Source organism: Leishmania martiniquensis, chromosome 33, assembly GCF_017916325.1.
Source record: "Leishmania martiniquensis isolate LSCM1 chromosome 33, whole genome shotgun sequence".
NCBI lineage: Eukaryota > Euglenozoa > Kinetoplastea > Trypanosomatida > Trypanosomatidae > Leishmania > Leishmania martiniquensis.
In genome coordinates, this window is record NC_090168.1 from 1,233,198 (window position 1) to 1,254,117 (window position 20,920).

The following is a 20,920-nucleotide window of genomic DNA, read 5'->3' on the forward strand; positions in this document are numbered from 1 at the left end:
CGAAGCGGGTATGGTCAGTGGCAGAAGCCTTAACTGAGCGCATACATATATATATATATCGACACCTAGTGAGCCTCCGTATCTGCCGCAATCACCACCACCAGCTTCCTTGCCCCCGCCCCGCGGCTACTTCATCATTCCCCCCCACACACACACATACATATATATATATGTGAAGGCTTGGAGGCAGTGTGCCACACCGACAGAGAGCGACGCCATGTGGAGGGAGTGGACAAGCAAGATCAAGAACTTCGCTGAGGACATTGCCTCACCCGATTACGACGAGGACAGGCACTCTAGCGGCGATGAGCACGACCGAGAGGAGGTGGAGAGCGATGGCGAAATAGGCGGCCACCCCCTGCCACGTGATCAGTGCGCCGATGCGCACCACAGAGGCGACGTTGGAATGGCACATGCGAGAGCATATGACCAAAACAACCCTGGCGCTGCCTATGGTCGCGGGGGTAGTGCATCTGTGACGGAAACCACGGCGCGGCGGTTGGTCTTGCAGTACAACGAGCCTACAGAGGACTACCATGCCAGCGCCGACGCTGCCTTGTGCGCAGAGGCTTCTCAGATCTCCGCAGTGGCCGCGCCCTTTTCTCCCTCGCAACAGACGAGCCCATCTCCCACTGCGGGAGCTTCCACGCTGAAAAATGGTGTGATCCAGGCATCAGTGGGAGCTTGTGGTGATGACGCTATCCGCGGGCCCTTTTACCCTTTGGGCGCCGCCCAGGACGCATCCATACCTCCAAGCGAACGCCGCGGTCCGCCGCGGGCAATGATGACTCCGAGTCCTCAGTTGGCCGCATCGCAGCGCTCACCACTGCAGCTCGCCGCGTCGCTTTCATCCGCCTCTGCGGCGCCAATGCCGTCGCTTCCACTGGAGGCATCTGCCAAGGAGGTCACCTCGTCACGAGCGACCACTGCTGCGTTGTCGGCTTCGCTAGCACAGCCGCAACATGTACCAGGGCCCGCGCAGTCGCAGCTTCAGCGTATTGCTGCTCTCGAGGCAGAAAGGGAGCAGATGCTGAGCAGCATGCAAAAATATCAAGATGACGTACGGTGCGCGCGCGAGCGCACGGTGCAGTACTACGAAGCGAAGCTCAAGGAGGTGACAGCGAGCGCTCCACAAGCGAACGTGGCAGAGGAGATGATTGCCCTTCGAACGGCACTCCAGGCAGCCGTAGACGAGTTGGAGGGGGAGAAGGCGGTCAAGACGACACTCGAAGAGCGTGTTGAGAAGCTGCAGCAGCACGCTGACGAACTCCGCGCGCGTCTCGCCGCAGCTCAGGAGGAAGTAACGACGATGGAGGCGATTGCGGCTGCTGCCGCCACTGCAGCGCCTGCGGCATCTGTGAAATTTGGTTCGACTTCGGCTCCTGCAGAGGCGGACTGGCGTAGGCATCATCATGAGGAGCTCGAACGGCTCGAAACGTTAGTAGACGAGCAAACGGTGCACTTAGCGGCACAAGCCGCGCAGCTGGAGTGCGCTGAGGCGAATCGCCGTGCCCTGGAGGCTAGGCTGCAAGAGGCGGAGGCGGAGGCGATGGCGCGCCTCACAGGGATCCACGACAGGAGTGGCGATGCCCTGCTCGAGGAGAGGCAGCATGCCCTACAGGACGAGGTCGACTCCCTCAAACGCGAACTAGCGGAAGAGCGCCACCGCTCCAGCGAGAGACAAGTGCTACTGGAGGATGCGCAGCGCGAGAAGGAGGCCCTCGCTGCGCAGCTGAGTACTAAGCAAGCGATAGCGGAGAGCGATGCAGTCGCTTTGGAGGAGACGCCGCTGCCGCCTGTGGCCGCGGCTGCCACTGCCGCCGCACCGGCAGCGCACGAAAAAGAGTGGAAGCAACTCGTCGACAAGCTGGCTCTCGAAGAGGCGCAGCGCGGAGTGCTAGAGCGAGAGGTGCAGCAGCTCAAGGAGGCGGCGGATCAGCTTCAGCGCACGCTCGACAGACGAGAGCACGAGCATGCAGCAGCGCTTGCTAAAGCACAGACGGCTTTGGTGGAGAAGGCCAACAGTGTCGGAGGCCAAACGATGGAAGTCTCACAGACAGATGAGGAAGAGCTTCGTGACCTACGGACAAATCTGGAGGAGGAGCATCGTCGTGGGAACATGCTGGAGGCTGATAAGCAGGCTGCGCTGGAGACTTGTGTTGCGGCAGAGGCGCAAGCGGCTGCAGCGGAGTATCGCTGTTGTGCTCTTCAAGCTAAACTCGACGCCTTCCAGCAGCAAGCGTCGCGGTGCGAAGAGGAGGAGCGGCTGCGCGTGGCTGCTTCGGAATCAGCGGTAAGTAGCGCAGACCTTTCCGTCACGGTTCTGACGCAGGTGAAGAACGAGTTGGCTGCTAAAGTGCAGACGCTGGAGGGAACAATGGATCAGTTGCGGCGCATGACGGTGGGCACGCTGGTGCGGCTGGGCGTTGACTTGGAGCACATCCTTCATGAACGCCACCCGCAGAGCGGCACTGATGAAGAGAGGTGCGCGAGGCACGATGACGCTGAAGATGATGGTAGCAAGAATAAAGACCGGGGCCGGGCTGGGGCGGTTGCTGAACTGCCACTCCTGCAACTGTTCTCGTTGTTAACGGCAGAGTGCCTGGAACAGCACAGCCTTGTGCTGCGCGCGGAGCGAGTGCAGCAGGAATGGGAACAGACGTATGCACAGGCCCGGCACGTCAACGACTCGCTTAACCAGCAGATGGCCGATGCGTGGAGCATCATTGGGAAGCTGCGGGAAGAGCTTTCCGTGAAGGAGGAGGCAACGCGTCAGATGCAAGCGCGCGTGGAAAGTGGTGATGCTCACCTCGTTGAGACACAAGAGCAGGTAGCTGTTGCTATGCACGAGCTGCAGACGCTGCGCGAGGAGCGCGAGGGGTGGGCGGCGCGCTTGCGACAGTCTGAGAGTGGCGTAGAGAGCCAGGCAAAGACGGTTTCTTCTCTGCAGGAGGAGCTCCATGCGCTGCAGGAGATGCTGCAAGGGAAGGAGGAGGAACTGCAGGCGTCTCTGCAAAGTATGGAAAACTTGCAGGTTGTCCTCGATCGGTTTCAGGAGAACAGGCGTCAAGAGGTGGAGGCCTTGACGTTGGAGTCGCAAGTTGAGGTGGAGGAACTGAAGAAGCAACTGAGTGCCTCCCTGCAAATCAACGATCAGCACGCGAGCGAGGTGGCAGGTTTGCACGAGAGCTTTGAGCAGCAGATGGCTGCAAAAGATGCGGAAGTTACGACGATGCACCGCAAGCTGGCCGAGGTGCGCAAGGCGCTCGAGAAGACAACGTCGCGGCACATGGACAGCTCGGAGACAAGCATCGACAAGCGCGTGGTGTCGCAGCTGCTAGCCAAGTGCATGCACGCCTTTCTTGAGCAGCGGAGAGAGGCGGAGGACATGCTCAAGGTCTTGAGCGGCCTACTTGACTGGGATGAGGCAACGCAGGAGCTCGTGGGGCTGCTGCCTGGTCCGAACAACCCGCTGCCGCTGGGCTCCAGGTCCTCCCAGGGAGGGAGTGGTCGTCGAAGCCTGTTTAGGTGGCTTCGTAGCGGGACGAATAGCTCTGTGCCGCAGTCGGCGGTGACGAGCACCGACGGGACGGCGGGGACGAGCAAAGCGGGGCTGGCGGCCATGTGGGTCGAATTTCTGCTGAAGGAGAGTGAGGGCAAAAGGGGCGCTGCCACTCTATCACCTCCTGCCTCCTCCGCTTTAGGCTCGCAACCTAACCCCTCATTCAGCTCCCCACCACCGTCTGCGGCTACGGCGACGGTGACGGCGGAAGCTGCCGAGAGCAGCCCATCGACGTGATGGCATGCACGAAGCTCCCCCACCCCCCGCATATGAAAAACACAAGCTCATCCCTGAAGCCGTGGTTGGCGGCTCGGACGGCGTGGGCCTGAAGGTTTACGAGCTCTTTTCGACAACAGTCGCAGTACTTTCTCCTTGTTGGTTGCATCGCTTGGGTGTGGATCCCTCTCATTCTCTCTCTCTTCGATTGCTATCTTTGCTCACTGCTTCGCGCTTTCGACGGGAAGATACGCGCGCGCGCCTCTGCATTTAGTATGTCGGTCTTTTTATTTGTGTTTGTGTGCTTGTGCGCGTGCGTGAGTGTGTCGTCAGCAGTCGTGATGGAAATTGTACGCTGCCCATCTTTGTCATTCGTGACGACGGAAAACGTCGCCGTGAGCGGCAACTCAGCTCCGGCCCGTCTCCGCCACTCTCTCTCTCTCGCTCGCTCTGTGTGTGTGTCTGGGGGGGGCCGAGGGCCGACCGCCCCCGCGCCCTGTCAAGTCCCCAGTCACCGCTGGTGGGGGGAGGGGGATAGCACAGGCTCGACATGGTGCACCGGAGGGGGCGACCACAGCGCTGCATCGCTGCGGCTGTCGGCGATCAGGGCCGCGATGGCGTGACTCCGAGCTCGCTTTGCCCACTGGTGCGGGGAGCGTGAGCGGCCCGAGGGGGGCGCGAGTGGGCGGGCGGCGTGGTAAGGAGCGGCCGCGAGGCGGACTGCGTGTGCAGAGGCTGAGGCCGTGGCTGTGCTCCGGCGGCTGCGCCTGTGTGGTGGTGTAAGGTGTGTCTACGCGGCTGCTTGGCGCCGCGCGGCGGGGCCTGCGAGGAGCTGGGGGAGGAGGGGGAGGGGGGCCTAGAGGCTTTGATTAGGGCTGTAATGGTAGAGGAAGCGATGACATTGAGGAAAGGCACACGAAGAGATTTTCTTCTAGTGCATTGGTGTTATCAACGCATCAGATCTGTTCTACGTTTCGCTTCTTGCAGGCTTTGTGCCGCTTCGGTTGTATTGTGTGCGCATATCTGTCTATGCCTTTGCCTCGATCTCTCTCCTCTTCGGAGTGTGCATGTTTACCTGCCACAACCTCTTTTTTTTGCTTCGAAAGGGGGCCTGACACACGCGCATCGAATGAAGTCCGAAAATCACGAGCAAAAAATAAAAAATAGAAACGAAGACGGCGGATGATCCGTCGCGGCAACAATGGCGCCGAGCCCTCCTCACGCTTTCTTTCATAATTCTAGCCGCCCTCCTTTCCACGCACACCAAGAGAGATTCGTGAACTGAGCTCACGTGTCAGGCACAGTTGGCGTGGCTGTGCCGTACGCCCTTCCCTCCTCTTTTGCTGCCTCCCTTCCCTCTCGCTCTCCTCTTCTGCCGGCCAGTCGTCGAGGATGTCGGCTAGACAGGAAGTCGCTGTATCGTCACCGATGCATGACGCCCCGCAGCTCTTTCTTCACGGCTTTTCTCGTGACGTTGCCTCTAGACCCTTTTGCCACGCCGATGCGACCAACCACCGGCATCCTCATACCCCTCTCTTCTTCCCCCCTTTTCAATACACGCACGCGCATGTATGCATGGCATCGCTAATGTGCGTCTTTATGGGTACGCGCGGTTATGCTGCTCACCTCTCTTTTTCGATGGCGAAGGAGAGGCGCGACCACTCCTCACTCAGGCACACAAGAGGTGAGCCCATACAACTGTACACACACATATATATATATATATATATACATATATATATATATCTACAGCAAAAAGAAGGAAGCGGAAGACCGCTGCTCTAGACGTAGCTGCTGGCGTGAACTTCAGCTCACTACAGCGCCAACGAAAGACATTGCGTGTGAGGGGGACTTCCGCTTTGCGTGCATGTTCGTGTATCTGTATCCTCGTTTCTGTGTGTTTGTGTTTCTACTGCGCCTTTGCGTGACATGTGTGCTAATCTGTGTGGCAGGTCTTTCTGAAGGTGCTCGATAACGGTACGCTTCCCTTCAAAGTGTCGTCCATCTTTATTTCGGGGCACTTTTGGCTTGCTCAGAGAAGAAGGGGATTTGGGCGAACTTTTCCATCATCCTCTCCCACCAACGCTCCCCGTTGTACCCCTTCCCCCAACACACGCACGCATACACGCATCGCTTTTTCGGCTTTTTTTTCACCCTTTCCATCCACCTTAGCATTAATGTCCGCTTACGAGTGGGTGATCGAGCAAGAGAGCCCCGACGGGGTGACCACACGTATAGTGTTCGACTTCGCTGATGACGAGGCCGGAAGTCACGGAAATGGTGGCCGCGTCAGCGTGTCGTCTTCGACCCACCACTCACACCTCCGCCGCGATGGACGCGGGCGGGGCTTGAGCAGTGGTGCACCAGGTGGTGGTGGTGGTGGTGGTGGTATCTTCGCTTTCAAGGAAGCAGCGCGCTCAGAGGGTGGCAGTAGTCGGCGCAGCAGTAAGCGCAGTAACGGCAGTCGGTCGCGCTGCCCGCGTCATCAGCACCTCAGCTCCTCCAGTAGAGGTGGGGCCTTCCTCGGTGGTGCCAGAGCCAGTGAAAGCGGTAGCAGTACGATGGCAGGGCCCATCGGCTCCGCGTATACGTCAGCGGCTCTGTGGCAGCGTTATCAGCGCGTGCTATTCGGCGGCGGACGCGGCGGAATGGCAGCGGCTGTTGCTGGCGTCGCAAGGGCGCTAGCGACCACGCACGAGGCCTCTTCCCCCATATCCGCCTCAGCACTTGCGTCGTCTACCCGGGCAGATCCGAGCGCCGGTCTGCATGGCGGTACACACTATTTCAGTCTCAGCTCGCCCCCAGAGGCTATCAAGGGTGGCCAGCCGCCCAGCACTGTGCTCATGTCCGCCGACGGAGTGGAAGCAGGTGATGAGGAGAGGCAAGAAAGCCGCGGCTGCCAAGCACGGCGGACCCGCTGTGGTAGAGGAATAGGCCGCAGCAGCGGCAGCTGTGAGAGCCGCGACGTGACGTACTCGGAAGGGGCTAGCGCTGCGGTTGGGACGGGTGCCGCAACCCAAGCGCACACGACTGGCGGCAGTGCTCGGCATTTGCCTGCTCAGATGGCTTCTTCGACGACAGCGGCCCTCGCACCGCCATCCAGCGGTAACGATCGCTCTGGCGAGGGGCGCGAGGGCATCGAAGATTATGAGGATCTCGACGATGCCGACATGGCCAGCGTAAATGGCTCGTACTACGTGCTGCGCGACGTGTGGGCAACCCGGGCCGCGTGTCCTCGCACTATCTCGGCGACTTCCACAGCGGACTTTCCCGCGTTTCCGCCACTGCACCCTATTAGCGTGGAGGAAGAAGCGGGATCGGCGGAGACGGTGATTGACAGCCGTGGCGGCCCATCTGGCACCGCCGGCGTGTGTAACGGGCTCGCCAGTACTGCAGGGGTCCACGCCGAAGACCCGGCGTCGCTTGCCCCTGCGAAGAGCCTGGAGGGTGACGATCCGCGGGCTCCAGCGGAGAGCCCGCGGCGGTACAACAAAATGCTGCTCAAGAAGGAGCGTCAGTGGCGGCGCAGGCGTGGGGGGCAGCCAACGGCCTCGAGCGGTGGCAGCACGCTCCTTTCTTGTAAACGGCTCGGCGTCTGTGCTGGTGAGAGCAGCCGAGGCCTTTGTGGTAGTACTTCTGCCTGTGTCAGTCGGCGCGGTCGTCAAGAGAGCACCGTGAGCACAGTAGACCAGTTTGATGACCGCAGGCAGAGAAGCAGCGGCGCATTATATAACAGTGAGGATGACGTGGACGACGATAGCTGCGACACTTCTCTCTCATCCCTAGAGTGCCTCAGCACATCCTCGAGTGACGATTTCCACGCGCGCCAGCTGCGGGCGGATTCGGTCTTTACAGCCACCGTGCAGTCTCTGGCGATCCGAGCCGAGCGCGAGCGCAAGAAGATGGAGGCGCGGGAAGAGCAGATGCTCCGGGGAGAGGCCGTGCAAAACAAGGAATGGCTGAGGACACAGCGGCCACCTCTGTCCTCGCAGGCGGCCTGTGGAAGCCAACTGCCATCGGCGAGCACTGCTGCAGGTGGCACGATGAGACATAGCGAAGTGTGCTCCAACACTGGTGGCAGTGGCGCTATCTCGTCTTTCTTCATTTCGCCAATCCACCAGTTCGTGGCGGCGGAGTCTGCGGATTGGGCTGCAGGTACGGAGTTTCAGTTTTTGGGGCAAGGCGGTCTCGGCCGCGGTGATATCACGACATCGTTTCCGTTTGCATCCTTGCGGCCGTCGCAGGTGGTGCCTCGGCGCGGCACCTGCGCACCTGTACGGGCCGCCGCGGGTCGACGTCGCGGCCGGTCTGATGACAACGAAGGTGAAACGGGGGCGATGAGTAGTACGGGCGGGGAGGCTACTTTGACCTCCGAGACACACGGGAACACTACCGATGCCCAGACTGGCTTCCGCCGCGCACGCAAGAAGCGTAAGCGGGGCGATTGTGCTCGCCAGGCAGTTGTGGGGGAATGTGGGGGCAGCCGGGCGCTGCGTCCCGTCGCAGCCCCGTCTAACGGCCCTCCGCTGGAGATCTTGCCGTGCAGCAAGAAGGATATGCGTGAGGACCTCCTCGAGTCGTTTCTGATGGAGGTGGTGCTAGACGAAGACGACTTTCAGTTCAGCTAAGGCAAGGGTGGAAGGAGGCGGGTGGCAGAAGGTGGCGGGGACGTCTCCTTTGAGACTTTTTGTCTTTCGGACCACGTCTGTCACCACTTGCGTGTGTAAGTGTGTGTGTGTCCCTTGCTCAATTTTGCCTCCCCTCTCATCTTGTGTACTGTTTTTGCCATCTGTTCGCGGGTGAACTTTTAGAGTGTTTCAAATAATACTGAAGTGGCCATCGACGCACAGCCTATCTGTGCGGAGTGCGGGGAGCGAGTCTCGGGTGAGGGTGCGAACGCCATGTTCGGTGTGCACACGCGTGGGTGATAGAGAAGGGGTGGTCGCATGGGCCAACGCTTCGGCAGGCGCCGACTCTCTATCGCGCTTTTCCTCTTCTCACACCCTTCTTCTCCACGCTCTGCGTGGAGAAGCCTAAGCGGAGCAGGCAGCAGTAGCATGCCCCGCGTCTCTGCCCCACACTCGGGCTCGTTTTGCCTCTCCCAGGATTTCCTTTGATGTCGATCACGAGTGCACCACCTCTCTCCCCGGCTTTTTTTTTGCCCCTCTGCAAACCTGCGCGCATATGCACCCATTCCCATGCAGCACACCCACTGTGGCTTGGCTGTCACCTCTGCAGGGAGCCGCTTTGTGGATCTCGCGCATGCGCACATCTGATGGACTGAAAGGAACGCAAGAGAACATCATGCGTTGCCTCGCCGCCGCCGTAGAAGGGGAGACGTCGCCAAAGCAGCGGCAGCAGCACAGCGCGGCCGGAACGCAGTCGCCGCACATTACGAAGGAGAACATAGACGCGTTCAACTTCTTCCAGATATTTGGTCTGCCCACTCCAACCGCTTCCTCGCCGGCGGCCTCCGCGGGCAGCCGGCGTGGGGGCAGTGGCGATGTAATTCCAGTCATCGACGTGGCCGCGGTGCGCCGTGTTTACCGTCGTCTGAGCCTGCGCTTCCACCCGGACAAGGACAACTCTGACGAGGCGCGGCACGCCTTCGAGGTGGTGCGGACGGCACTGGAGACGGTCATCGACTCGACAAAGCTTGCCGCCTACATCAAAACGCTCGTGGAGGTGAGTAGTGATACTCCCACGAGTGCCGTCGCCGATGAGGAGGCGCGCCAGCGCCAGCGAGCGCAACAGGCACAGGACGAGGCCCAGTGGGCAGCGGACATACTTGTGCAACGGGCACAGGAGCGCCTGGCAAAGGAAGCGGCGGAGCGGCAGGCTGCCCAGGAGCGTGAGGAGGCGGCCCAACGACTTCTATCAGAGCTGACGAGCTCGCTGAACACACCGTTTCAGTTGATGGAGGCGGAACTGGTACGTGAGTGGGACGTGGATGAGGAGATGCTGGCCATGAAGACGGAGGAGGTGAGGAAGCTGCTGCGTCAATTGGCATCGACGGACAGCATGTGGACGTCTCATGTAATGCACGATGGTGCGTCGCGGAAGCGGGACCGCGAGGGAACGACACTGTGAGGCTCGTCATGCAACGCTGCGCTGCCGCTTCATATTCATTTGACGTTTATTTGCGCAGATCACTTGGACGTTTCGCCGACACGCCTGCACGCAGGGAGGGGCGCGGTGTACTTTCGCTTAGCAGGAGACACCCATTCCCTCCCCTTCTGAGATCTCATTGGCCAGTAGTACTGTGCATCTGCTTACACTTGGTGGTCTCTTCCTCTGTTATGCACGCTCATTTCGGCTTCCATCCTCATCCTTAACTTGGCAAGCGACTCGTGTGGCCAAGTCTCCGACTGACCTGTGAGGGCGCGCCGGCGTGGCATCAAGGGATGCTCCATTGCATACCGCTCAACGTCTTTCTCCTCGTCTTTTTTGTCGGCGCGCGTTTTCTTCTCCTCTTCCTACACAGACTTTCATCCCGAACGCGCCGCCATCACAACTCTCTCTACCCCACTCCACCCACCCCACCCCACCCTACCACACCACACACACACACACATGCACTGCTCCGTCCCGTCTTCCCGCTTTCCTATCGTATGACAGTGGCCCAGGGCGGACTTGGACACACGCGCAATCGCAGGAGACCGCTGCCGATGGAATAGGAGCACATCAGTTAGAGAACAGCGCACAGTCTCATACATAGACGGCAATCTGTAGACCCTTTTCGGCCCGATTTTTCGGCGCCCTTTGGACATCCGAAGCACCTTCCCAATTACTGCTGCAGCGCTGGTTCCCCATGCTTAGCAACCGCACTCTCACAGAGGAGCAGACGATTATTCGGCGGCACTTCACTGACTTCTTCGAGAGCGAGCGCTTTGAAGAGAAGTACAATGCACGAATTCAGGCCATGATGGTGGCTGGTAAGGCGCGCCTGCTGCTGGACATCGGCGACCTACTCGACTACTTCCCTGTCAGCGCAGGCGGAGATGCTCTTGACGGCGTTGGCAGTGGCGGGGCTAGCAACGAGCTGGGGCTCTCGCTGGGGGCCAGCATCATTCGCCAACCAGGCAAGTACATCCCTCTTTTAGAGCTGGCGCTTCACGACGTCGTGCTTCGGCAGCAGCCGGAGTACCTCAAGGTCGACTATCGCTCTCGCATTGTGCATGCCGGCTTCGAGGGCCCGGTTGGTCGCGTTCTGTCACCTCGAGAGCTCTACGCGCGTCACCTTAACACCATGGTTGCTTTAGAGGGCATTGTCACGCGGCAGTCGACGAACCGGCCGCGCGTGCTTGAGACGGTGCACTACTGCATCGAGACGAACAAGTTCACCAAGAAAGAGTTCCGTGATCAGCTCACGCCCATGATCGACAGCGCACATCTGCCCACGGTGAACGTGATGCCCAAAACGGACATTGAGGGCCACGCCCTACGCACAGAGCTGGGCTTGTGCACATTCATGGACTCGCAATGCGCGGTCCTGCAGGAGGCGCCGGAACGCGCACCGACTGGTCAGCTGCCCCGCAACGTCGAGGCGCGCTTCGATGACGACCTCGTCGATGCCGTGAAGCCGGGCGATCGTGTACTGCTTGTGGGCGTGTACATGCCATACACCACATCAGATAGCAAGAGCTTTCAGTCCATTGTGCTGGTAAATCACGTCGTCTCGGCACAGGCCTTCACCTTCCTATCACGTCCCATTCCCTCTGTCGAAGATCGACTGACTCGCTTTGCGCAGAAGTGCCTCGAACAGTTAGGCCCCAGCGGCGTGATGGAGACGCTGTCCAAGGCGGTTGCCCCTACGATTTACGGTATGGCGACTGCAAAGCAAGCGATCTTGCTGATGATGGTCGGTGGTGTAGAGCGCCAGTCCCACAACTCCCACGTTCGCGGTGACATCAATATCCTTCTTGTTGGGGAACCGTCGACGGCAAAATCGCAGCTGCTACGCTTCGTCCTCGGCATTGCACCGCTCGCCCTCAGCACGACGGGCAAGGGCTCCTCCGGTGTCGGGCTGACGGCGGCTGTGGCGACCGATAGCTACACGGGCGAGCGGTCGCTGAGCGCTGGGGCGATGGTGCTGGCAGACCGTGGCATCCTCTGCATTGACGAGTTCGACAAGATGGGCGCCCAGGACCGGGTAGCAATGCATGAGGCAATGGAGCAGCAGACAGTCACCATTGCCAAAGCAGGCATCCACGCGTCGCTGAACGCTCGGTGCAGCGTGCTTGCGGCAGCAAATCCCATTTACGGTTTTTACAGTGTGCACCACCGCTTGTCATTCAACGTCGGGCTGCCCGAGTCGCTGCTCTCCCGTTTCGACTTGACCTTCATCATCCTAGACCAGCACTCCTCAGACTATAACCGTCGCATTGGCTACCACATTCTGCGCAACCACATGACCTCAGAGGCGGTCCGGTACGACGAGGTCGAGTCACGCACGGTGGTCGACAGTGTCGAGACAGGCGGGGGCAGTGGAAGCGGCAGCACTGAGCGGGATGGCGGTGATGGACGTCGGAGTGGTCGGGCCGGAGACGGCGAGGGTGGGAGCAGCGGTCCGAGTCGTCTGGACCTGCGCATGACGACAAACAGTACCGGTGAGCCCATTGTCAGCATCGACTTTTTGCGAACGTTTCTGCAAATGGCGAAACGCGGGTCGCCGCTGCTCACGGAGGCGTCGCGCGATCTCGTGTGCCAGCATTATGTGCAGCTACGCGCGGAGCAGCAGGATGGCGGGCGCGACGGCTTTTTCATAACCCCGCGTACGCTTGACGCCATTGTGCGCTTGTCAACGGCACACGCCAAGCTGCGCCTCTCGCCGACGGTGGAGGAGCCGGACGTCACAGCCGCAATGACTCTCTTGCGGGCCTCTGTGAACGCCGCGGCGACGGCGACGCAGCTGCGCCGAGACGATAATCAGCATTCGCTCTCAGAGGCGGCGGGCGGGGCTGCTGGAGCGGCACCTGCACCTGGTCAGAAGCGTCCAGCCGCCGCGATGGAGGTAGTGGCAGGGCAGCGTGGCGCGAGCAAGGTGGGCACCCTCCTCGGCCATGGTAGCGAGGCATACGCCGATGGCGATGCGCCGGGTAGTGGCTCTGGTCCGCGGCCGCGTGCCGAGCGGGCTTCCGGCGACGACATTCGCCGAGGTAGTGGTGAAGCGGCCGCTGCGGTCACGGAAGCCGCGGCTGCAGTCACAAACGGCATCCTCAGAGGGACTCCAAATGCAGGAATCGACGTCAATCTCAACCGGCGCGTGATTGAAGCCCTCAAGCAGCTGCAGCGCGAGCAGCGAGATGTTGTGTCGCTGGACGAGCTACAAGGGCGCCTCGGTGATGATACGATTTCTATGGCGTCGCTGAAGCTGTCCGTGACGCAGCTGCAAGGAGATGCCTTTATCTTTGAGAGTACCGAGGACGGCGGCGACAACACCATCCAGTTCATTTAACTCGTGCGGATGTGGTTGATCGACGACATTGCCGATCCTTCCCTTTCCCTTTCCGTGCATCTACTCCTTCCCTGGGGTTTTGATCACGTGCTGCGTCAGCGCTTTCCCCCCGCCCCTCTCTCTCGCAGGCTGATCATATGATGGCGAAGGCGGGTGGCAACAGATTCCAAGCGGCTGGTGCGGTTCGTCTCTTTTTTTGGGTATGTGTGTGTGTCTGTGAGGGGGGGTGTTTGGCACCATAGATCGACTCCTCTCACATCGCGTTGGGGTTGAATAATGATTTTTGATCTCATTCAGCGCCCATGGCTTTTGCTGAGCACATATTCCGCAGCGATGTGTAGATGCCTCTAGTCAACAAACGGGGGGTGGGAGGGGTGAAGGATAAAAGAGAGAGGGGGAAGGGGGCTGCGGCATGTGAGGCGTGTGCCATGGCGGCAGCCCTTTGTCGTTTCCCCTTCCACAGACGATAGCGGCTAGGAAAAGACCTGCGTAACTGTCGCTATGGAGTCACCCCTGCCCCGGCTCACACCCTCCCCTGCCCTCCCAAGTGTCGCAGTTGTCATAGCGAGAGAAGGAAGGTTTCGCTGTCGCGGTGTGTGTGTCTGTTGGTGCCGGCGGCCGTGTGAAGAATTTCTGTTTTCTTTTCGCCTCCCTTCCCTTTTCTTTTGTACAGCGTACGAACGGGTGTCACCAATAGATACAAATCGGTCTGAAACAGAGAAACGAGTGGAGAGGGGCACACAGAGTGACCGAGCCCATCGGCTAGAACGTGTGCGAAGGGAGGCCTATGCTTTATGCAGATGCCCTCCGCCTCTCGCGCGCACGTATGCGTATGCGTGGGCAATCGTTCGTGTGCGCACGCAGGCGCACGGAGGCGGAGACGAGGGAAAGTGAGAGAGAGTAAGAGGGGGGGTGAAGGCAACACTCCCCTCTCTGCCCCTTTTCTGTATCGCGACCGCGTGCGCTGGTGACTTTGTGGGCATCGCGGCCTCAGCGATGCGTGTGTGCTTTCTCATGCGCTCACAGAAGGTAAACGAACGGCCATGTACGCGACTGCACCGCCTCGCCCGTCATTGCCCTTGCTCTTCTCCCAGCGGGAGCCGGGTGAGTGCGCCTCACACATACTAGATGGGCTGCATCTCTTCTCTGTTCGACATCCCTCTCTCTCTACCTCTTTCCCCCCACCTGCACATGTCTTCATGTGGCTCTAACTCCCTCTTCGGCTGTCACGATCTGCCTGGGTGCGTGATGGTGTGCCGGTGTGCATGCGTATCTGTGCGGATACAAAGCAACATCAACGAGAGGCCATGCCTCGTGGTGGCCTGCATCCGTCGCGATGGCTGCTGGCGCGCGGCAACGCTGGGTCGCAAGTCGTCGGTGCTGAGGTGCCGTCTTTCCGCACTTTTCCGTACCGTGCCCAGGACACACTGTACCTGTACCGGCACTTTCTCCAGCTCATCTACCATCACTACGGCCCAGAAGAACGCAAGGACCTCCTCTTTCGGCTGCGTAACGAGTTCTCCAGCAAGCGGCATCTGCGCGGCCCTCGTGCTATTTCGGCGGCGCTGAAACGCGGGGAAGGGATGCTTGCACTGCAACGCGAACTTCTGCAATCGCGCGAGGTGCGCCGAGGCACGTCGCGTGAAGGTGGGGCACAGAGTGTCGATGCGCTGTGGGATCAGTTTCAGATCGTCTCCGGGCATGTGCTGCCTGGCCTCCGCAACTATGAAAACTCGTTGCCCGTGTCACACGGGAGCTATGTCACACAGGCAAGCACAAAGAATGTGTACTCGCGGCGCCAGTGATGATAGCGGAGTGGCCTATGAGCATAGGGTTGAAGCGGAAAGAAAAAACATGAAGCGAAGACGCGCTCACACGCCCTGACGAATGTCGCACTTCTGCCGAACTGGTGGGAGAGGAAAACGGGGGCCACGTGTAGACCCCCCACGTTGCTTCGCACGCACGGTGGAAGCTGATACGCTGCAAGGGAGGAATGCTGCATGGGGAAAGAAGAAAATAATAATGCAGGAGACGGCGGCCACGAGCGTAACCCTTTCCGCTCGGCTCCCCTTTTCTCGGTGCATTTTATTTCTTCCTTTCCCGGGGCTGCAGTCTCGTGTGTGCACGCTGCGCCACTTATGTCCCCCTTTCTTCCTTTGTTGTTGGTAGTGCGTGCTTACGGACATCTAGAGTCAATGCAGCAGCAGTCGCTGCTGATCAATTCTCCGACCCTCACTCCAGCCACTGCTCATCTCCTGCCCTCCCTTCGTCCTCTCTTCCGTCGCATCCCTCGGCTCCTGTCAAGGGCAACAAGCACCAAGCGGGTGGCATGCGACTGACCACGGTGATGAATCGAAAGGCTGATAACGATGATGGAAAAAAATGAAGGCGGGGGCACGACTTTCATAGCCTTCTGTGCGCGAGCTTCTGCCTCTTTGCGCTTCTTGTGTGTGTGTGTGTGTCTGCGCGTGTGCATCCCTCTTTCTTATGTGCGCTTCGAGTGCTGCCCAGCACTGCCTCCCCCTCTTCTCTTTTGGCACGGACACAAACGCTAATTCTCTGCTGAGTGCGTGACGCGTGTGTCCTCTCACCTGGTGTGTAACGTTTCTGCCGCCTTGTTGGAACTGCCAATTCAGAAGCGTCGGCGGAGCACACGCAGCTGCGCCAGACACCACCACCTACTCAGCTCTGTCGCTGAGGCCCTGCGCTGCTGCCGGTGCCCTTCCGCTCCTCCTCCGCTGCGCCCATGAACGCGCCCCCCTCCCCTTCTTTGGGTCTCCTTCCCCTTCCCTCTCCTCGCTGGAGTTTGAGAGAACCAGCGACGGACGCCTTTTCACACACATACACAGACGAGAACCGTCATTCTATCCGCCTCCTCCCCTCTCCCCGTCTGAGGAGGCTGCTCAACGACATACGCACACCGGCCACACATGGGCTTTGGAGCTCTTCCGATCCGCACCCCACGCCGTGTCGTGGTAACGGGTATCGGCATGGTGACGCCTCTCGGCATTAGCGCTGCGAGCACATGGGCGGCGGTGTGCCACGGTCAGTCCGGCATTCGGCCACTGCTTGAGGCACCGTATTTTTTGCCCGGCTTTATCCAAAACGACAAGACCTTGTCACCACAGCAGAAGGCTGCAGCCCTAAAGAAGCTTGTTGCTGCCTTGCCGTGCAAGGTGGCTGCTTCTGTTCAGCCGCCAGCTGCGGCGAAATCGGCGGCGAGGACGCCGGACGAGCTGACACACACGGCGGATCCGTTCGCTCCGACGGCGCACGAGCCGCGTGCGCTGCGCTTCTGCGCGCATGCGGTCGAAGAGGCGCTTTCAGATGCGGCTCTGCAACTCTCTGAGGCCGTTCGAGATCGCTGTGGCGTCAACATTGGCATGGGCATCCCCTCGCTTGCCGACGTGACGGACGTGTCGGCCTACCTTACCGGAGGCGCCATCGCCACCGATGCAGGTCAGGTGCACTACGCTAAGGTGCATCCATTGTTTTTACCAAAGATTTTAGGCAATATGGCAGCTGGCCAAGCGGCTATCTGCCACAAACTGCGCGGCCCTATCGGCAGCAGCGTCGCTGCCTGTGCGACTGGGGCGCACTGCATTGGTGAGGCAGCCTCGTGGATCCGTGAAGGCCGCGCGGATGTCATGGTGTGCGGCGCAACGGAAGCCTGCATCACGCCGGTGTCGGTCGCTGGCTTTTCACGGATGCGAGCACTGTGCACGCAGTACAACGACACCCCGTCGTCCGCCTCACGCCCGTTTGACCAAAGTCGCTCTGGCTTCGTCATGGGCGAAGGCTCCGGTGTTTTGATTCTCGAAGCACTTGAGCACGCAATGGCTCGCGCGGCACCGCGCATGTACGCCGAGCTGCGCGGCTTTGGAGTCTCATGCGATGCTCATCACATGGCCGTGCCGCACCCTGATGGAATCGGTGCCCGTCGCTGCGTGGAAGAAGCCTTGGCTGATGGTGGAGACGTCCCTGCTGCTGCCGTCGGCTATGTCAACGCGCACGCGACGGGCACCATTGGTGATGAACTGGAACTTACAGCGATCCAGCGCGCATTGCGACCATCGCAGTCACAATCCGCTTCTGCGCTGCTTGTGAGCAGCGCCAAAGGAGGGCTAGGCCACCTCCTCGGAGCTGCGGGTAGCGTCGAGGCGACGCTGACGGCCTTGGCGCTGCACGAGCAGCGCGCGCCGCCGACGGCGAACTTGACGACTCCGTGTCTCACGCCAGAGCAGGAGGAGTGCGGGCTGGTGTGTATCCAAGGTAGCGCCGCGCAGCAGCTGCAGAGTTGCGAGGCGGCAATATCAACAAGCTTTGGCTTTGGTGGGATGAACACGGCGTTGCTCTTCACGCGTGTGTAGGACGGAGACAGTTACGCGGAAACGCGGCGGGTGCGGGGGAGACGCTGGAGGCGCTCATCGTCTCGACACGCACAGACTGTTTGTGTAGTGCGATAGTGCCGGGGCACCCGCAGCTGTGGCCGTCTCTCGTACCTCACCGACCCCTTCGTGAGACAGGCTGTACCCCTGCGTGGCTTCTCTTCCAGTTTTCTTTGGTCGTATCTCCTCCGAAGAGACCAGCCAAGGGCAAGGGCAGAATGGAGGTGCGATTCTTGCATCGCAACAGGCCTTTGCGTCTTCCACCTCTCTCCCTCTAGTGTCCCCCTCCCCAACACTGGTATCAGCCCAGGTCGTGGTACAGGTGCTTGGTCTTGCGGAAAGCGAGTGCGTGCGCGCCCTCTCGACAGGTGCCTCTTCAGCGATGCGGCTCATGACGAAGGGCCCACGTGGGGGACGGTGTGTGCAGAGGCCTACAAGCGGACGAATGCGCTTTCAGATGCGCTTTGCTGTGCACGTCGGTCCCATCGATGGAACGCGAGGGAAGGCGAGGAGGAACAGAGACTGCACCTCTGCGCCGTTTCTCTCTACAACAACGCCTTCCCCCCCTTTCCCCAACACACGTTACCCTTCCTACGGTGGCACTTTGGACTTCACAGCTTGGTATGGCTTGGTATAGGGAGGGGGGGGCATCCGTCATGGGCGAAAAGGTCGTGAGGGGCGATGCACGCCAGTCAGCCACATGGTGCGTGCGCGCAACAGTTGCAGTGGCTCCTGCGCCTGGCCGGGTGTGCTGGCGAGGCACCGGTGCCGACCGCACGGCGGGTGCAGCCGGGCTCTTCGCTGGCTAGCCCAGCTTCTGGCGCGGTGGGGTAGACGCTGGCGCACTGGTGGTGGCGTGAGTTTTTCTGCTGACTTTTTGGCGGCGAAACTGATATTTCACCCAAAGCATATCGCCTCTACTCCTCATCAAGGTTCTCAATGTTTTCACATCCCCCCTGTGGAACTGAAAGAGGTGCGTACGCGTGCAGGACAGGTTCGGGGACGCATGAGCGGGTGTAAGGCGTCCTCAGGGCTCCTTTTTTGTGCCTGCTTCGGCACGAACTCTCCCTTTATGACTCTCTCTTGCTCCCGCTCCTTTTGCTCCGCGGTTCGCCGCGTGATCAGCTTGCCTACAGCCTCGCCTTGTATACCTCTCACTTGCTCTCCTTCGCTGGCTGCTCCTGCCTCTCTCTCTCTGCATGTTTGTGGGTAAACATATATATATATATATGCGATTTCATCTCGCTGGAATCGGCACGTGTGCTGTGTGTGTGTGTGTGATTCTGTCATGCGCTGACTCCCTTACATGGCATGCGCGCATGTGTATTCTTGTGCGTTCCGTACACGGGCTTTCATCGACGCACACTTGCATGTGCATGCACGCATACATATTTGGCCATTAAACAAAAACTAACCACTACGCATATACGCACTCAACCATTCCCGCTCTTTCCCGAATTTCGCACTCCAAAACATCAGTTAAGCGCACCATAACATTAAAATCTCAGGAGACGCAAAGCTTTTCACTGCCCCCCTTCCTCTTACCCAACGCCGGCCTTTGTCTCACTTCTCTACCGCCACTTTGGCTCTCTTCTGCACTCTCTCTCCACTTGACGCGGACTCCCTCGCTCCCCTTCAGTGGGCCGCCTATCATCGGCTTCTCACCTGTGTAGGTCTCTCCCTTCCATCTCCCTCTCCGACCTCATTAATCCGTGCACACTGGCTCTGGTCACCGGCCCCCCCTCCACTCTCCCTCTTTCTGTTCTTGTCGTCGTTACCGTTGTTCTCGTCCTCCACCCGCCCACCGCATCCTTAGCGTCGGTGCCGCAACCGGGTATTGCACCGCTTCTGCCGGCGCCGCGGCCCACGCATCGAACTCGTCTCCCTCCCTCCCCCTCTGGGGCCTCCTTAAACCTCTTTCACCACTCTAAACTCTTCGTCCCATTCCCACGCTATTGCTTTCCCTTTTCGCCTTCCGTTTCTCTTCGGATCCCCCCGCTCCCCTTTTCCTGTTCTCCCCGTGCTGCACTTTTCCACAATTTCTTTTTTCCCTTTCTTTTCGCCTACCCTTTCTCCCCTCTTCCATCAGTGGTGGACATTCTCTTTCGTGTCTGATCTATTTCTTTATTTTTTTCCCCTTCTCCTCCCGACCTGTCTGCCTGCCTCTCTGCCTGTGCGTGGACGATACTCGTCTCTCTGCCGTCGCCACTCCGCCCTCTTGCCCCACCGTCCCTCTCTGGATCAGGGGAGCCGCCTCTCGACGAGGAGGGAAGGGGCAACAGCTGCACCAGCATCTCTAGCGACGTATCATACGTACGTCGCCTCGTTTTCAAAGCCCCGTTTCTTTCAATCTCGCTCGTTTCCTCTTTTGTACCGCCCTCTCCCCAAACCATCATCAAACACCCTTCCGCTCCACTCTCCAGCCCTCTCCCCACCCACACTCACTTCGCCATACACCCCCCTCCCTCCATCACCCATAGGCGCCGCCAGCACTGCCGTAGCCCTTCCCTGTTTTTGATCGTTCTGCCTGCGAGAAAGAAAGTAGAGAGTCGGTAGCCGCTACCCGCACACGCACACAGCCCCGGTGCCGTCGCTCTGCCTGTCCGTCTCGACCGCCTGTCCGCCCTTCCTACGAACGTCTCTCTCTCGTTCGGTTGGCTCTTGTCACAGACGCTCGATTCTGACCTGTCTCCTTCTTTCCCCTCTATCGCGTGCCGTTGTCCTCCGATTGGACGCTACCGAACTTTTATCGTCTTGCTGCACATCCCATAAGGGGGATTGAGCAGAGACGGCTATTACACGCACGTGGAGTGTGCAATCGTTTTATTTAACTATTTTTTTTCGGTTTGTGGAGGGCACCGTCGCTTCAAATATATTCGTCTCTCCGCTTCTCTTACATCGCTGTCTTTCATAGCACGAGCACCAGCAGCCCACTGCACTACTGGCACCGTCACAACAGTGCAGCCGCCCGCGGTGATCATCATTGTCCCCGGTGCGAAGAAGAGAGAGAGAGGAGTGTTTCGAAACGAAAAAAGGAGAAAGGAGAGAAGGGAAGGTCAATCATATCGGTGTCGTGTGTGTGTGTGCCAGTGAGAGGGGAGGGTCGGTGGACTAAGCGGTGCGGACTGTTGGCAAACATCTTTTGCTATCTCTTCCTTCCCTCTTCACGCATTGGCTGCATCTCCTCTATCTCTTTCTCTCTCTCTCTCTGACATTTGGATCTATCATCGTTAGCCGGGCGTGCGTGCTTCTGTTGCTCGTGTTTCTGTATGTAAATATATATTTCGCTTGTGCCTT

General features: G+C 59.6%; 6 protein-coding genes across 6 annotated transcripts; all 6 read left to right on the forward strand.

Moving 5' to 3' along the window:
* Positions 1-406: 406 nt before the first annotated feature.
* Positions 407-3,799, forward strand: LSCM1_02775 (uncharacterized protein; the record flags this gene model as incomplete). The annotated part of the gene is made up of 1 exon (XM_067320350.1): positions 407-3,799. The coding sequence occupies one exon, from the start codon at positions 407-409 to the stop codon at positions 3,797-3,799; it is 3,393 nt and encodes a 1,130-aa protein (XP_067175725.1).
* Positions 3,800-5,955: 2,156 nt separating this feature from the next.
* Positions 5,956-8,406, forward strand: LSCM1_02776 (uncharacterized protein; the record flags this gene model as incomplete). The annotated part of the gene is made up of 1 exon (XM_067320351.1): positions 5,956-8,406. The coding sequence occupies one exon, from the start codon at positions 5,956-5,958 to the stop codon at positions 8,404-8,406; it is 2,451 nt and encodes an 816-aa protein (XP_067175726.1).
* A 676-nt stretch (positions 8,407-9,082) lies between these two features.
* Positions 9,083-9,868, forward strand: LSCM1_02777 (uncharacterized protein; the record flags this gene model as incomplete). The annotated part of the gene is made up of 1 exon (XM_067320352.1): positions 9,083-9,868. The coding sequence occupies one exon, from the start codon at positions 9,083-9,085 to the stop codon at positions 9,866-9,868; it is 786 nt and encodes a 261-aa protein (XP_067175727.1).
* A 721-nt stretch (positions 9,869-10,589) lies between these two features.
* Positions 10,590-13,235, forward strand: LSCM1_02778 (uncharacterized protein; the record flags this gene model as incomplete). The annotated part of the gene is made up of 1 exon (XM_067320353.1): positions 10,590-13,235. The coding sequence occupies one exon, from the start codon at positions 10,590-10,592 to the stop codon at positions 13,233-13,235; it is 2,646 nt and encodes an 881-aa protein (XP_067175728.1).
* A 1,307-nt stretch (positions 13,236-14,542) lies between these two features.
* LSCM1_02779 (uncharacterized protein) lies at positions 14,543-15,040 on the forward strand (the record flags this gene model as incomplete). The annotated part of the gene is made up of 1 exon (XM_067320354.1): positions 14,543-15,040. The coding sequence occupies one exon, from the start codon at positions 14,543-14,545 to the stop codon at positions 15,038-15,040; it is 498 nt and encodes a 165-aa protein (XP_067175729.1).
* Positions 15,041-16,165: 1,125 nt separating this feature from the next.
* Positions 16,166-17,605, forward strand: LSCM1_02780 (uncharacterized protein; the record flags this gene model as incomplete). Its single annotated transcript, XM_067320355.1, has 1 exon — positions 16,166-17,605. One exon carries the CDS (start codon positions 16,166-16,168, stop codon positions 17,603-17,605), a length of 1,440 nt encoding a protein of 479 aa, XP_067175730.1.
* Between the last annotated feature and the right edge of the window lie 3,315 nt (positions 17,606-20,920).